The following is an 18,275-nucleotide window of genomic DNA, read 5'->3' as shown; positions in this document are numbered from 1 at the left end:
CAAAGGGATCTCTTGGGATGAATTTGCTCCTGTCTCAGAAGATATACACTAGACTAACATGGAAAGAAACAAAATTTGTGACGTATTATCAAAATACTTCAGAAAGCACTCCTTGCTGCTTCTCTAGTTCAAAGAAACGCTCGTTTCCGTAACTTTCAAGAGTTCAATTCTCCTTCAAGACCAAACATCATCAAACAAGGTATTTATAATCAGCAACTTACTTCAGGATACTCTGACAGGATTCATTTTGATCATTTATTTCCTCAGTCCCACCTTGAGTGGATACTGCACCAGAACAGCCAGCATCTGTTCTATAATCACTCTCTATACTGGGTCCATTCTGAGGCCCAGGGGAATTATTCTCTAGCACCTAAAACAAACCATTTATAGTACTTAATATTCATCACTGAATCCCTTACTTTTCATTATATTTTTAGATTATTAATACTTTCTACAGAACTTCTGATTAAGTCTCTTACTCATTTATCAAGTATTCATTGCATTTCTCATACTCAGTATCTGATGCTAAAGCAATGGCTGACTCATTATTCCACCTAGAAAAAACAAGCTTGACTACCTTCAGTATTCAAAAGAAATCAGCCTTACAAACTTGAAAGGTGTATCACCAATGTTCTCAGGCCACAGGACAACAGAAATAAAAATGTAAAGTTGCTTTCATTTCACTTTATTAAGACATTTAGTAATATAAATGTAAAAACCACTTGTAATACCACTTAAAATTATCTCTCTCTTTTTTTATTTTGGCCATGCCATACAGCTTGCAGAATCTCAGTTCCCTGAACAGGGACTGAAGTGGGGCCATGCCACGGACAGTGCCAAATTCTAACCACTAGTCCACCAGGAAACTCCCTCTTTTTCTTATTTATAAACACACATGAAACCTCAAAATCTCACAGCCTCTCTGAAAGTACTTTAACCCTAATAAATCATTTCTAAGAATTAAAGCAACTACTTTAAAAAATTAGGTGATACAGATTATAATTAGCATTGTCATCAATTCTGCTACTTATTCTTTATTAGGTAGGGAAGTACAAATACAGTTTTAATCTAAAATAAGAATTTTAATTTGTATCTAATCATAAGCAATTCAAGCATTTACCTTAACGATGGCATTTTTTGCCTTGTATGTAGCAAAATAGGGCTGTTCCAAAAGCCACAATGATGTAAGAACAGCAGCTGCGGAGGTCTTCACACGAATGACAGGACTGTACCCACAGGACGGCTGAGTGAGTCCAGAATCACAGGGCAGTCTTTTATCAGACCATCTTATCATCCATTCCAGTAGCCTTCTTATATTGCCACATGTGTTATTCAGTGCTACAGGAAGATCTCCTTGAGGGTTAATATCATTGCATTGAATTGCTTTGAAAATACATTTTCTAGAGTCAGTGGATTTGGGAATGCAAACACTATGGTTTGACAATCTCTGTATTAAAGTCTTCTCCGCCTTGTCATCTTGTATCCTATAAACTGACTTCCGTTTTAAACCGAACAGCCCACTCTTCCCTTCATTTTTATTGACTTCATTCAAAGGGTTCTCGGAAAAATGCCTGATCCCTTGATTAGCTAGTACAGAAGCTGAAAGTGTCTGGTTTTCTGATTTTTCACACTCATATGACTCAGGAGCAACAACAAAGCAGGAGCCGGCCCTGAACACATTCTGGCTTTTGCTTTTGCCCTGACGTCGTTTTAATGTTGTATGTACATCAAAAAGTAAAGAATTAAGTTCATGTTCTCTAAGATATCCAGAAAAACTAGTTAGAAATGGAATGCCAGCATCCTTGGAACCAAGTAGGTCTCTTTCAAGAACATAACTCAAGAAGAGTTCAAGGAATTTAATGTATTCGTCATCGTCACGTTCAAATTCCCAAATACCTATTACAGGAAGTGCATTTTGTAATAACTTTTCACAATCTTCTTTTCTTTTAGGGTTTTCCTTTTGATTACATATTTTCTTTTTACCTTTGGGCTTACCAGTCAATGCTAATTCCATGTGATTTGGGACACTTCTGTAGCAAAAAAAAAAGTTTGAAAAGACAAAATTAAAGATCATTTAATCACTAAAACTGATTGACAATAAAAACTCTCTCCACTGTTTAAGTCATACCTATCGTTTTTTAATGCTCTGATTACCTGTCTTGCAAATGAGGGAACTGGACTAAATGGTCTCTAAGCACGTGTTAGAACTGAACATTCAGAGTGCAAAAATTCTAACAGTAATATCAAAAGAGAAATCTGATATTAAAAAAGACTAAAATGTGTTCACAGAAATTTCACTATAAAAAAAATACTTTTTCTGGGCAAAAAAAAAATGGTCCTCTAACAGGTCAGAATTTAGGAATATAAAATCAATAAAAATCACAAGCCACCAATACACATATTAGTTTATGGTTTCCAGTTTCTCTCTTGAATCTGTCCCTTTCAGTTTCCCTGTATAATAAGCAAGGAGTAGGACTGCCCTCAGGATTCTTTAGCACCCAAAAGTCACGTATTTTTTCTGAACACTTTCTGCTGCTATGAAACCTGTTGGGCAGGCACCTAACCATAATTACTTTTATTTTTTAATTTTTTTTCCATAAGTACTTTTAAATCTGTTTCTTTTCAACATGGTTCACAGGGGAGAACACAGATCCCTAGTTCCCTCAATAAAAGAAATAAAGGTTCCAGTTAGGCACCTGGGCTGAAGCCACCGTACCTCTTCCTATTAAGACTGCATAGCAAGCAGCCTCCAAGGTGTTCCTGTGCTAATACTGCAGTTGTCTGGTGGAGCAAGCACACCATTCACGACACTGCTAGCTATGGTCTCAGCAGATGTTTGAAGTAGACACCATTTCACCTAAACAATATACGACTGACTATATAGTTCTTCAGTCATGAGAAGGATAAATTGCATTGTACATACTGGAATTATAAAGGAAAAAAATCTGTTTAATTCAAAGTAAAAGAGGTTAAAATGATAAGCATGAATTTCTCGACAATTTATAGACAAGCTTCAAAGATGAATGTGTAAAAAAAAAAAAAATGGATGTTCAAATTCCTGCCATGAAAACCCTAAGAACAACGGAGTGGGTTGCCATTTCCTTCTCCAGGGGAGCTTCCCAACACAGGAACTGAACCCAGGTCTCCTGCATTGCAGGCGGATCCTATACTGACTGAGCCCCCAGGGAAGCCCCTAAAAACAATATAGCTAACCAAATAATCCTTAACTATTTAGGTCTAAGATTACTAAAAGAACTAAAAGTCCTCCAGTAAATTCTAGAATTTCATCTACTCATCTTATTTTATACCTTCAGATGGCAAAATTATTTAGTATCTCAGTAATACTTTAAGTCGATTTTCAAAGGCAAGGTCTCATTTTACACTTCTGACATTCCTGTGAGTACAGCACTTATCATTCATTGTTAATAATACAGTCAGTGAGGTTGCTGGGAGTAGAAGTCAGGTCAGCAGTTGCATGAAAATACTTTTTCCCCAAAGGAAGTGAATGTTTTCTACTTAAAGAGATCTCAATTGTACCTTTGATAGAAATGTGTCCTGCTCTTTTCTTCAGCTGACAAAGCTTCTGAGAGGGTATCGGCCGTATCTGCATCACTGTGAGCCAGAGAACTGCCCAGTTCTGTGAGTGTGCTCCTGCTCAGACTAGTTCCCAAGGAAAACCTGTCAAAACCTGCAACCTCGGCCGGCTGTTCTTCTTCAATTGGCTCCCATATATTCATTTCGAAAGAACCTATATTTCTCTGCACACGTTTTAGGGCTTTCACCCTCACTTTATGGATAGAATGCATGATAACAGACATCATCTCCTCTGTTTGGGGACCTAGAAAGAAAAGAACACAAGTCCTTACAGTTCATTAAAATATTTCAACTCAAGACATAAGGGTATCCAACTCTGGTCCCCTGCTGGGAACATGAAATCTAACTGAGGGCTTAGTTTCACAGTCTTATAGATCATGGCTTCTTCAAAATTTGTTAGAAAGTTACGGTCCATAATTTTAAGGTAGAAGCTAGAAAAAGTCCATTAAATAAGAATAAGTGGGACTCCATAAAAAAGTATGCCCTGGAAAATGAAAATGTTAGAAGTAATTTATTTCAAAAATCAGATAATTATAAAAAGAATCAGTAACATTTTTCTCATTCCCACAAACAAGAGAAAATAAGTACATTTTATCCAAAGAACAAAAACACCTATTTGACTTCAGATAACAAGAAACTGTTACCAGTAACAAGAAACGGTCTATGGGATCGCAACAGTCAGATGCGACTTAGCCTTAGCGACTGAACCACAAACCATACAACAAGAAACCACAGGAAGGGGAGTTTTTCAAGACTGCCTACAGAAAAATTTTAATTATCATTAATACATAAATAGGACATTTTAGGGATTTCAAAAATGTCTTAAAAATATAAATCACCAATAGAATATAAGTATACTAATGCAATGCCCAAGCATAGGATATTAGTAGACTTAAATACTATAGTTCTACAGAGAGCAATTTGAAATCTTTAAAAATGTCCACAACATTGTGAATTTACAGAAATAGCTCATTTATTGTACTTCACAGATACTGCAATTTGTAAAAAATTGTAGGTAAAGGTTTGGGGCAATCCTTCATCAAGCAAGTCTATTGGCACCATTTTTCCAACAGCATTTACTCACTTCATGTCTCTGGGTCACATTTTGCTAGTTCTCACAGTATTTCAAACTTTTTCATTATTATGATATTTGTTATGGTGATCTGTGATCAGTGATCTTTAACATTACTATTGCAAAAAGATTATGATTCACGATTATGATTATGACTCAGATAATGGTTAGCATGTTTTAGTAATAAGGTCCTTTTCAATTAAAGTTTTATATTAATATATTGTCTTTTTTAGGGCACACTTAATAGACCATAGTATACTGTCAACATAACTTTTATTCACACTAGGACCAAAACTATAAATGTGACTTGCTTTACTGCAATATTCACTTTATTAAGGTGGTCTGGAACCAAAGGTATAATATCTCCAAGGTATGCCTGTACTTAATGCCATTGAACTGCACATTTAAAAACATTAAATTTGATATTATTTATATTTTTCTACAATAAAAAATTTTCCAAAGGTCATCTTGATATAAATAACTGTAAATTAGAAGCATAAATAACCATAAAAGGAAAAAACTAGTTCTCAATAAAATATCTGCATTTTTATGTATATATACATGAAGCATTATATACTCATTTTATATATTTTATCTTGTTTAATCCTCTTTCAATATACATTCATAACACAGGTATTAATATACTCATTTTACAAATAAGGAAAAAAGGCTCAGAGATGCTGAGCAACTTGCCTATGGTCACACAGTTACTAACTGACAGACATGACATGAAGTCAGTTTTGTATGATTCCAAAACAACAGAATTGTTGATAGTGTAATGAGGAAGTACTTCTGCCTTCTCATACTCTTCATCTCGGAAGAGAAACACATAAAAACATAAGCATTAAAAAATAAATGCTTTCAAAACAAAATGAAAATCTTCAGCAATTTATCAGATGCCTAAGAAATGACAAAAATTACCTTTCACAACACAGTGTCTGAGTCTCTGTTGAAGAGAGTGATATTTTTCTCTTAAAGAAACTCTTATGTCCTCAGGATTGGGAAATGCCTTCACAAAAATTTCTGCTACCTTCAGAAAAATTTTAAAATGAGTTTTATAAGCAACATCATTCTTAATTAAAACAAAATTAAAATTCTTTAAAGTCTCTGATCCTGATTTATTTTCACCCACCTTTCTGATTGGCGGAAGTTCTGCAATGAGGCTCAAAATCAGATCCTGAATAAGCTCTTCAATATTAGAAAACCGAGAGAAGGGCAACATCCTGTAAGCCCATTCCACTGCACTGAGACAGTGCTCAACCAGACAAGGGTCAAAGTTAGCTTCAAGGTCCTGTGTGGATACCGAAAGGACCATTTGCTTTTCGCTTTAGACAGACTATAATGATTTAATGATTTAACGGAATGCAGTAACAAACAGTAAAATATTCTATCAAGCAATAATCTCCCAAGTAATATTTATGCATTTTTCTTACTCTTGTGCGGTTAGTACCTTCTTTTCCTCCACACTTTCTCTTGCCTTCTGATACTGCCTGCAACTATAGGACAACTTGTCACGGATATGCAGCATCCAACACAAAGCACAAAGTTCTCTGAAGCAACCTAAATCAGGAATGGAAATACGAGAGGAGATTGCATGAGTGTATACATCAATACTACAACAACTTCACCTCTGCTGGTTATTTTCCAAAATAAATGTTTTTATATTGTTGATTATAAAAGAAACATGCTCATCCTCAATACTTTGTATAAAAGTTGTGGAGATCCTTACAGAATTTTTACACATATTATTCCAGAATATTTCACACATGTCTGTTGCATGAAAATATTAAAAAACACTATACAGTAAATAAACTACTCTATTTACTAGTAGTTTACTTGCTTTAAACTTAATAGTATGTTGTGGATATTTTTCAAAGCCAATACATATAGCTCTACTTAATACTGTATTGTTAATTTATTTGAAAAATCATTTATTGATAAGCATTTAAGTTTAAAATTTTTCAATACTAGAAATATAATTTCCAATACAAAACAATTTTTTATCAAAAGGAATACAAGTACACAAAAATATATAAAATTATACTATCTATACAATTTTGCAACTACCCCTCATCTTCCCCCCCCCACCCCAAATAATGTATCTTGGATATAGTTCCATGGTGGCAACATACACACACTACCTTTTCCTTATCAGTATAGTATTCCATTACATGGAAACGTCCTCAAATCAACTGTAAAATATATCATTATTAATATTTAGGCCTAATTTCTCAGCAAGCAGTTCATTCTGGACAAACCTATTGCTTTAATGGACGCTTCATCAAGCTTCCGGTCTCCGGCTGCTCCAGGTCGAAAGAATGCTACACCTCCTTTACAGTAATTAAGTAACGACTCAGGGAAAGGACTCAATGCAGGAAGGGACCCTTTCATGCGAATCTGTAAAGACAGACAGAATATGTTAATTACCAGTCACATAAGTTAGTTTTTAAGGAAATTATGAAACAACAAATAAGGCATGAAAGATAAACCATAGAGAATGGAAAACACAGCACTGTCCCTATACTATGTAAGAAAATAACACGTAAATCACTCATACTTACACAAACTTAGTGGACAAACTCAACAAATTCACTGGCTAAATCTCAAAAAAGTTCTAACCAAATTAACCTCTCTTGTCATTCAGTTTTTACCTAAAAAGTTTTGTATGAAAAGAACTTAATGCTATTTATCCTGGCTTTCCCCAAAGAAATAAGAAGATAAATGTAAGTATCTATGTGCAGAAAAAAAGTATATTTACATACATAACTTTTTTTTAGTTTTTTTTAAACTTTAAAACTAAAGTTTTAGTTACTAAAGTTACTAAAGTTTTAGTTACTAAAGTTACTAAAGTCTTAGTTACTAAAGTAACTAAAAAAAAAATGACAATTATAGTCATCATATGGCAACTCCTGATAAAATAATAACTCTAGAAAGGATCAGTAAATGCCAAATTAGGTAAAAGGTCGATGGACTGGTGAGAACATGACCGTGGGTGGAACATGAGCCAAACTCATCGATCCATCTCACTATCCTGATAAGTGAAAGAAAAAAGACACAGGTGCCACATGATATGCTGCAACAGGGGAGCACACAGCACCACTACTGAAGGATGGAATTCTAAGAAAATGTGAACCTGAGTTTAATCAAAACTGGCTACCTTAATGAGGAGAGAGTAATTACTGCCTTGTAAGAAATAAAAGGAAAGAGGAACACATTAAATGACACTAAATGAAAAGATGATAGACAAATCCAACATGTGATTCAGAAACAATTTCCGAGTCTAACAAATCAAAGAAAAAAAAAAAAAAGTCAAAGGAAACTGACAGAATAAAACAAGAAGGATCTAAGACACATAAACCAGGGAAGAAAAGAGTTAGCAGCAGGCTTGTGATCTATTTTCTCCCTCTACTGTTCACTTACAGAAAGACGTGATCTAGTCAAGTCCCCTGGTAAGCACGCTAAGCACGTCTTCTTGTCAAACAAATTAACGGTATTTACCAGAGGTAGAGAGTCTGTCTAGTCTGGTTATGAGAAATAAATTTAGAATATATAGATTTATGGATTATGAACCCCTGAAAAACACAAGCTATATAATTAAAAAGATATAAAAAGGAGATGTTAAATAACTGAAATAGCTCCCTTTTGGGTCATGGTGTTAAACAAAGGCCAGGACACATTCTTCTGCAGTGAGAAAAGACTTGGAGCAGCGTATACAATTCCATCTTTCCAGGTAGGTCAGTAGTAAAGAAAGTGCCTAGCAACACAGGAGATGCAAGAGATGTAGGTTTGATCCCTGGGTTGGGGAGATCTCCTGGAGTGGGAAATGGCAACCTATTCCAGTATTCTTGCCTGGAAAATTCCATTTGGTGGAGGAGGCTGGTGGGCTACAATCCAAGAGATCGCAAAGAGTCAGACACAACCGGGTACAGCACAGCACAGCAGCAACAGTGCATGCAATTCCAGGTTTCTCTACATTTCATCTGCACCTTTTGGCTACCTATATCCTTGAAATTATTGGTAAACTTTGATCCACAGATGAAAAACATAGGAGACAGGCAGGGTGGTCTAGTATTCCCATCTCTTTAAGTTTTCCACAGTTTACTGTGATCCACACGGTCAAAGGCTTTTGCGTAGCCAATGAAGCAGAACTGAATGTTTTTCTCGAATTCCCTTGCCTTTTGTATGATCCAATGAATGCTGGCAATTTGATCTCTGGTTCCTCTGCCTTTTCTAAATACAGCTTGAACATATGGAAGTTCTTGGTTCACGTACTATTGAAGCCTAGCTTGGAGGATTTTGAGCGTTACCTTGCTAGCATGTGAGATGAGTGCAACTGTATAATAGTTTGAACATTCTTCAGCATTGCCCTTCTTTGGGAATGGAATGAAAACTGACCTTCTCCAGTCCTCAGGCCACTGCTGAGTTTTCCAAATTTGCTGATTATTGAGTGCAGCACTTTAACAGCATCCTCTTTTAGGATTTGAAATAACTCAGCTGGAATTCCATCACCTCCACTAGCTTTGTTTATAGTAATGCTTCCTAAGGCCCACTTGACTTCACACTTCACACATTCACTGGCTCTAAGTGAATGACCACACCATCGTGGTTATCAGTTCATTAAGACCTTTTTTGTACAGTTTTTCTGTGTATTCTTGCGACCTCTTCTTAATCTCTTCTGCTTCTGTTAGGTCCTTGTAGCTTCTGTCCTTCACTGGGCCCATCCCTGCAAGAAATGTTCCCTTGGTATCTCCAATTGTCTTGAAGAGATCTCTAGTCAGATGTTCTAGAAGAAATTTATTTCTAGGCTCTTTCAGGTTGTTTCCAGAATTCTGTTCCATGTGGTTACAGGACTCAGGTCCCCCATTTCCCTGCTGGCTACAGGCTGGGGGACTATTAGAAGTTTCTAAAAGCTGCATTCCTTGGATATTGGCCTTCTTCAAAGCCAGCAAGGTTGAAATGAATCCTTGTTACTCTTCTAACCTTCCGTTGTGCGGCTTTTCTCCCGTCTTCCTTTTCCACATTTCACTGACTGACTCCTCCATCTCTCTTTTTTGCTTCTAAAACGTTATCTGATTACACTGGGTCCACCAAGATAAACCAGGATAATGTCTCTACTTTAAAATCAGCTAATTAATACCATCTGAAAAATCCTTCAAGCCAAATTAAATCAGTATCTAGATTTATGTTTGAATAGCCAGAAGACAGGAATCTTGCAGCCTATTTTTAGAATTCTGCCTACTACTTGTACTATGCTTTAACCTTATACAGTTAACTTATTACGTGAAAGATTTTCACAAGGAAGAATATCTTCAGCAGAGTGGCTAATTTTAAGAGAATCTATAGTCTTTATCTGCTAGTTAAGTTCATTAAAACTAGGTTGAGTGAGATTATTCTCAGAAGTTTGTAAGACCAAACATAACTTAGAACTTAAAACAGTTTTCTACAGTGAGCAACTTCTAAAATAAAGTTTCCTAAAACAAACACTCAGGCTCAATAGATCTTAAAACTATCAAAGACAATCTTTCAGTAAACACTTTGCCCTTCTTAGTAAACATACTTAAAAACTTAAAACTTTGGGATAACAAGTTATAAATGAATATAGTTTTATATTTTTATGGTGGCTATAAGCAACTTTCACAAATATTTCTCTCTAAAAACAGGATAATTTTCAAAAACTTGATAAACAACTTCTCAGGGTCTCTTAGGGTTTCTACTAGGAAAGAAGCCATAAACTCTTGGTACATATAGTAATTTAACCAACAGCAAAATTTAAGATATTTGGGGGCTAATAATATTTACTTTTACATTTTATAGAGACAGATGACTGGCCTACAAAAGAACTGGATCTGGATAAGGAACACAGAAGTAGATGTCCCAGCTGGCTGCACATCAGATAAGAAGCCAGCTATGTCTCAGCTGAAGTCAGCGTAGAGGAGGACAACAGCCCCTGAATCAAAGTGAACTGCACATCTCAGAAGACAGGAAGCGGGAGACTGAGTGGTGGAGACTACTGCAAAGAAACACTTAGCCAAGAACTAACTTTCCGTGGTTTGACCCCACAGAGGCCCCCAGAGAACAGAGATAACATCTCAGGAAGAAGTGGGATAAACCTTGAACTGAATTTAGATCTTTAATGACTGTGGGGGAGAAAAGTAATTGGGGGAAAAAAGTAACTGAAATTTCCTGGGATTAACTGACTAGATTATACTTTCTATCATCAGACAGGAAGGAGCTAACACAGAGCTCCAGTTCAGAGTCCTTATCTTTCAGCAGAAAGAACTTGGTCTGTCCAGGATTTCATCCTGTAAGCAAGTCTGAAATTTATGGATTTATAGGGGCAGGACTCCTTGGAAAAATATCACAATTATAAATACTAGTAAGTATTAGTATATTTAAATTGTTTATGCCAAGCGCTTCAGTTGTGTCCCACTCTGTGTGACCCCATGGACTGCAGCCTGCCAGGCTCCTCTGTCCATGGGATTCTCCATGGAAGAATACTGGAGGGGGTCGCCACGCCCTCCTCCAGGGGATCGTCCCAGTCCGGGGATCGAACCTGAGTCTCTCGTGTCTCCTGCACTGGCAGGTGGGTTCTCTACCACTAGCGTCACTGGGAAGCCCTTTAAATTGCTTACCAGAGTGTTACCGAGTCTAAGCTTGTACTGCTTGCCTCACAACAGGCCAAAAATTGACAGATGAGTTGTTGGGGCAAAGAATAACGACTTTATTTAGAAAGCCAGCAAACCAAGAAGATGGTGAGCTGGAGCATCAAAGAACCATCTTGCCTGAGTTAGAATCCAGGCTCCTTTTGTACTAAAAGGGAAGGGAATAAAATCAAACACTTCCCGTTCCCATCAGCCTCTGGAGAGCATGTGTTAATTTCTCCCTTCCCAAAAAAAAAAATTTCTCCCTTTCCATGGTCATTCACAGGTAGGCCTGGTCAGGATATTTTCCATGAACTAGACAAAGGTGTTTTAGCTTAATGCTCATGACTTGGGAAGCAAGGTTCCCAGAGATAGGCCATCATGTATAATTTAAGCTATAGGCAACATCCCTATAGTGATTTAACTCATAACAGAATACAGAAGGTTCTTCCCTATTGCAATAATACACGAGTGACTAAGACATTTCCACACCTTTTGCATGACTTTTCTTGCCCATCTCAACTGCAAGATGTACCACTGTGCTACAGGAAAAGAACACCGAGCTGCCCGGAAAAGCAAGAGAACACGCTGAAGGATTCCAGACACCTTTTGGCGATTATCTTTTTCAGCTTTTAAAAGAAGATCATCACCATCTTCCTAAAAAAAAAAAAAGAAAAAAAATTAGTAGTCAGGAAAATGGAAACTTAAAATGTTAAAGTAAAAATAAAGATAGTGCTTCTCAAACTAGACTATTCCTGGAGATTCACAAAGTTTTGAGGCACGGCCTCAGAGATTAACTACAGCTATTTCCAGGGTCAAGGAAACACTTCTCTCATACCTCAGTGTAAAGGGAAAAATCAATCCAAATCCAGTTCTTTGGCTACAACAGTCAAAGCCCAGCACACCATCCCTGACTTCACTGGGGGAACATTACAGAGATGGCTCCTTTCAAAAAGAATGCCTCTTCCCTTCCTCTGCCTAGAAAAATCCAATTATATTTCAGTGTCACCTCTTCTGTGAAACTCTTCCATTCTGTGGTATTATGGCAATTTGCTCAGATTTCCATTGTAGCTTTTACTAATTTCTTCGTGCTAATGTATGTATCTGTTTCCCACACTATTGAGACGGGTCAAGAGCAAAGGCCTTGTCATCTACTGCACAAAATCCAACGTGTGGTGGGATCCAATAAATGTTTGTTGATTCAATACATGATTCAAGTCAGTAGCTACAGATTAATTTTCCAGAAATGAGATAATGCAAATATTGTGAACATTTACTTCCCTAACATTTTTCTACCACTTCCACTTCTTAAGAATACTCAGTTATTTTGGGGGGAGCATCTGCCCCTTTTCTGCATATCTAAATGATTCAGGGAGAACTGAATCATGTCCCCATGTCCCCACGTTCCCACGTCTCCAGCTGCCAGGCAAGGCCGTAATCAATTGCGAAGCAGCACTGCGCATTTAGCCCTAGCCAAGGTGTGATTCCAGGACTGGCCAGTGACCTTGATGGGTCTCGCAAGAGTAACTCTCAGTGCTCCTGTCTGGATGCTGGGAGAGAAATACTTTTACTGCTTTTCTCTCTCCTCTTCCGACTCCCTCTGGGCATGGACAAAGTATCCTGAGAAGCTGCTGGTAGCCATCCTGCTGCCACAAAGGGAGCCAGCCTTAAACTGAAGCTGACAATTTAGAAAACAAACTAGGGAGAAAGAGCCCAAGTCTCTGGTAACATAAGTGGGCTTCTAAATTATGCCAGCCAGTACTTAGCAAGTTTTCTTTTACTTTCAACCCCAGGGGTTCTAATTGGTACAGAGTGACATTTAAGAGAAATCCTACCATTCCGTCTTATTTTAGTAAAAAATAATAAAATGAAGTACTACTAAGGATAGCTACTACTCAAACTAGTATCAGTACAGCATATCCAGAAATATATTACATGCTATTTCTAATGTCTAAACCAATATACTAAAGACTCAGACATGAGAGGAAAGAGGAATTACTGAGAAATACCACAGACTACTTATTCTTTTCATGTGCAATATATCACATGTGAAATATCAACAAATAAAATATTTTAACATATTGAAACCTAACTTGAAATATAACAAATAAAAATGCAACAAATAACAAAAAAAAAGAGAGATTTAATAGATAAAGATAGAAGCTGCCAATTCTGAAACAGTAAGTAAAGAAACAATACCAGAATCGATTTAAACTGTTAATCAAATAATAAAACAATTTAAATGTAAACAGTTCACATTAACAGTGTTAACCTTAAAACCAGCTAATTGTAATGTTACTATTTTCAAAAGGAGCAGAGGAAAAGGTCCTGAGAAGAATACAGTAATTGCTATTTATAAGACAGAACTATCAATTGAAAAGTACAGAAGAAAACAATGATCTTTCCAATCAAAGAAAATCAAACTAAGTCTTTCAAAAGAGGCAAAGACAATTAGATGAATGGCTTCTAAATTCTGACACTCATTATTTTTCTACTGTAAACAAATGTTTATTTTTAAAATAATATCTGATACAGAGAAATACCTATTTTGTTTATCAAAATAATTTTAACATTTACAGAATGTTTACTATGTGTCCTAGACACTAAGGTAAAAGCTTTTTCAGGATCCTCGTGTAATACTCACAACAACGCTATTAGAGGTACTATTACCTTCTTCATTTTACAGATAAGAAACTGAAACATCAGTGGGGTACAATGCCCAAGAGAACTACTCAGTTAATAAACAGCAAAACTGGAATCCAGAAGTGGGCTTCAGAGCTTGCATTTTTAACTTGATGATTATTATCAGGTTCAGTATTTTAAAAAGTGGACAAAATAAATATTAAATTAAAAGGTTAAGCTTACTTCACTAAGAACAGCTGGCTGAGGACAATACAATGGAGGAGCTGGAAGATACAGGCTGACAGGCACTAAACCCCACAGTCTCTTACTGAAGTCCTTGGCAGAGTTTATCAGAAGTTGAAAAGTCTCTGAAAGAATATCTGCGTCAGCCATAACTGCTGCTTTCAGTATTTCCTGCACAGAGCTAAACAGCAGATCCGCATCTTCTTCTTCAATGGGATCTGCCAAACACAGAATTAGGGAAAGCAGTTACAATTTATATTACACTTTTCCTTCTATTTTGTAGTTTAAAACGTCCTATCTGAAAAAGCTGACTGCCAAAAATAAACATACTGGTCAACATGTAAAACACCCAAACTTCCGGACAGTAACTTCAGATTTTGTTGCTTTTAAGATTATAGGCAGTCAGAGTACAAAGACTTTCCAAAATTATACAAGATACTGTAACACAACTACATAATAAAAACATGCTTGGAATATAATCATGACTCAAAAAATAATAATAAAAGGAAAACATTAATGCTGCTGGTGCTAAGTCGCTTCAGTCGTGTCCAACTCTGTGCGACTCCATATGGTAGCCCACCAGGCTCCCACATCCCTGGGATTCTGCAGGCAAGAACATTGGAGTGGGTTGCCATTTCCTTCTCCAATGTGTGAAAGTGAAAGTGAAGTTGTGTCCAACTCTTCGCTACCCCATGGACTGCAGCCTACCAGGCTCCTCTGTCCGTGGGATTTTCCAGGCAAGAGTATGGGTATAGGTTGCCATTGCCTTCTCCGAAACATTAATGGGAAAAATAGAATGTAAGAAACACACAAAAATAACATACAGCAATATGTGGAGGCAGTGAGACAGTAATTTTTGTTTCCTTAATAGTCAATCATAGTACTTTTATAAAGGGACTTGTGAAGCTAAAGAAACAGAAATATATGAAATAGCCTTACAGTATGGCTTCAATTTTATAAATATCTGTAAAAATGGAGAAATGTTCTAGAAGACAAAATGCAAAGAGATGCAGGTGGCAGAACTGTAGACTTACAGACTTTTACATTAGGAATTCTCTTAAAGCACACTTTAAGGAATAGCCTATGAAAACACTTGTGTACTGACTTTTCATCCCTGTCTGATATTTATGTTTTCTATATCCAATTTAGGTTAAAAAAATAAAATGTTACAGCTATAGCTGAAATTCCTTAGGTACCCATCCTATTTCACTTCCTATTTCCAGACGTCGTCAGCATCCAGAATTTGATTTGGCTCTACTGGAACTCCTACTAAATATATGTTGTGTCTTCTTGTTCAATACAAAGTTTAACCTCTTTCATATTTTCCAAATGTTTTCTTTTTATCTATATGTGAATATATTTTATCTCTCTCTATATTTTGTGTATGTATATAGAGTTCAAATCTACTTTCTAGTTTACTAACCATCTGCTGAGCTTTTTGTTTTTAAATCAATTTGTAAAGGTATAATTTACATACACTAAAATTCATACTTTTACGTACACAGTTCACCCTGGTGGTCCAGTGGCTAGGACTCCCTGCTCCCAGTGCGAAGGGTCTGGGTCTGATCCCTGGTCAGGGGACTAGATCTCACAGGCCTCAACTAAGAGTCTGCATGCCAAAACTTAGATAGAAGATCTCGTGTGCTGCAACTAAGACTACTGCTGCTGCTAAGTCACTTCAGTGGTGTCCGACTCTGTGCGACCCCATAGACGGCAGCCCACCAGGCTCCCCCGTCCCTGGGATTCTCCAGGCAAGACCCCTGGAGTTGGTTGCCATTTCCTTCTCCAATGCATAAAAGTGAAAAGTGAAAGTGAAGTTGCTCTGTCGTGTCCGACTCTTAGCAACCCCATGGACAGCAGCCTACCAGGCTCCTCCATCCGTGGGATTTTCCAGGCAAGCGTACTGGAGTGGGGTGCCATTGCCTTCTAAGACTGGGAACAGTCAAATAAATAAATAAACATTTAAAAAAATACACAATTCAATGAGTTTTGGCAAATCTATACAGTCTATGAGAACGTTTTTATCACTCCAAAAAGTTCTCTCATACCTCTTTGTTGTCAGTTCTCCCCCTTACTCCTAGGTAAACACTGATCTGTTTCCTGTCCCTATAGTGTTGCTTTTTATGAAATGTTATATAATTGGAATCATACAGTGTGTAGTTTTATTTCTAAGTTCTTTCATTCAGCATAATGGTTCTGTGATTCATCCATGTGGTCGCATGTTATCAGAGGTTTCCTCCTCTTTATTAATTATTATTCCATGGTACAGATAAATTACAATTTGTTTATGCATCCACAAGTTGACAAGCATTTGGGTTGTTTTAAGTTTTTGGCTGTTATGAAAAAGCTATGCACATTCACATACAGGTTTTTCAGTGAACCTAGATTTTTATTTTTCTTGGGTAAATACCTAAGAAAATCTTTAAAACTTTAAATCTGAGCCTTTAAATGCATATTTTTATATTTTATCTAGAAACACACTGTATCTAGGTATTTATTGTGGGAGAATTTTCAGATCATCAAAAAAAGACATTACCAGAACTAAGAAGTTCAGACTGGGAATTTTTTAGTCCTATTTTTTTAATTTTTTTCCCCAAAATATTCACAAACGTGTGAATATGTAAAAGCTTTTTAAAATACCATAAGCTTTGTATTAAGCTGATACACACGTTGACCATAGATAGGTAACTCACCTGTAAACTGTTTGTATTTTGAGCCCATTGCATTTTTTGCTTCCGAAGAGGCTGGCTGACCTAGGAAACACTGTAGTTTTTCCTGAAAAATCTGTGCTGGAGTTATATTTAATGGTAGCTTCAGACTCTTTTCCTCGGATCTGAAATCACATCGAATTAGGGGAAAATAATCACAAATTTTTAAAAAAGGAAACATATACACATCAGGAACTAAACATGAAATTTTTAAGAACCAGAGAAGTCCACGTTATTCATCTTGTGTTTAGAAAAGAAATAACTGAGGAAATGCTGTATTGAGGAGAGTACTGAGGCCCTCCACAATTACATTACTGATATAGCTCCCCATCCTTAACCACCCACTACTGCCCTACATACAGACTCTCTCCAAATGAAACCACATGTGTCATATGGAATGTTTTCTCTCCCTACAGCTACTCACTTTATCAAGATTCCATCTTCCCTTCATCACCCATCTCAAATGACATCTCCCACATAAAGTACTTCCTGTCTTTCCCTCACTTGATATTATTGCTCTCCCTACCACACCATGGATGGTCTTCCCTGGTGGCTCAGCTGGTAAAGAATCCGCCTGCAATGCAGGAGACCTGGGTTCGATCCTTTGGTTGGGAAGATCCCCTGGAGAAGGGAAAGGCTACCCACTCCAGCATTCTGTCCTGGAGAATTCAAAGACACAGCAATGCCGTAATATTCATAAGAGTTAAAGTACAGGGATTAGTTTGAGTAGCTTAAAATGTAAATCCTGTTTGGGAAAGAGAAAACTGTCCCATTAACTATAGGCCCTTTGAGGGCACTGCTAACAAGCAAAAGTGCTAAACAGATGTTTAAATACAGTAAGTAAGCCTCTGAGCTGTCTAACACAGTTGACACTAGCTGCAAGTAGCTCTCTAAATTTAATTAAAATTAGATTGAAAATCCAGTTCCTTGGTCTTATCAGCCACCTTTCAGGGGCTTAATAAATACACATGGCTAGTAGGTATCAGACTGGACAGCACATACAGAATATTTCCATCACCAAAGAAAATTCTATTGGACAATGCTGAACTAAGGATTCCACAAAATGTGTAAATACCAGCAATGAGTGAAATAAGAAACACTTTAGATAACACCATCATACTTTTTTTTAACTTTCAGTTCAGTTCAGTCACTCAGTCATGTCCAACTCCTTGCGACCCCATGAATCACAGCACGCCAGGCCTCCCTGTCCATCACCAACTCCCGGAGTTTACTCAAACTCATGCCCATCAAGTCGGTGATGACATCCAGCCATCTCATCCTCTGTCGTCCTCTTCTCCTCCTGCCCCCAATCCCTCCCAGCATCAGGGTCTTTTCCAGTGAGTCAACTCTTCGCATGAGGTGGCCAAAGTACTGGAGTTTCAGCTTCAGCATCAG

General features: G+C 37.0%; 1 protein-coding gene across 14 annotated transcripts in view; it reads right to left on the bottom strand.

The window, feature by feature from the left end:
* CPLANE1 (ciliogenesis and planar polarity effector 1) overlaps positions 1-18,275 on the bottom strand; it is a 107,753-nt gene that overhangs the window by 65,466 nt on the left and 24,012 nt on the right. For all 14 annotated transcript variants that reach the window (XM_043488609.1, XM_043488608.1, XM_043488616.1 and 11 more), the window contains exons 18-27: positions 16,866-17,005; positions 14,173-14,390; positions 11,800-11,964; positions 6,925-7,063; positions 6,117-6,226; positions 5,799-5,957; positions 5,588-5,696; positions 3,538-3,838; positions 1,121-2,030; positions 222-370 (exon numbers count right to left, since the gene is read on the bottom strand). In XM_043488609.1, coding sequence (XP_043344544.1) covers positions 222-370; positions 1,121-2,030; positions 3,538-3,838; positions 5,588-5,696; positions 5,799-5,957; positions 6,117-6,226; positions 6,925-7,063; positions 11,800-11,964; positions 14,173-14,390; positions 16,866-17,005 — 2,400 coding nt within the window. The remainder of the gene's footprint in view (positions 1-221; positions 371-1,120; positions 2,031-3,537; positions 3,839-5,587; positions 5,697-5,798; positions 5,958-6,116; positions 6,227-6,924; positions 7,064-11,799; positions 11,965-14,172; positions 14,391-16,865; positions 17,006-18,275) is intronic.

Source organism: Cervus canadensis, chromosome 16 (genome assembly GCF_019320065.1).
Source record: "Cervus canadensis isolate Bull #8, Minnesota chromosome 16, ASM1932006v1, whole genome shotgun sequence".
Classification (NCBI taxonomy): domain Eukaryota; kingdom Metazoa; phylum Chordata; class Mammalia; order Artiodactyla; family Cervidae; genus Cervus; species Cervus canadensis.
This window is presented reverse-complemented; position numbering and strand designations above follow the sequence as displayed.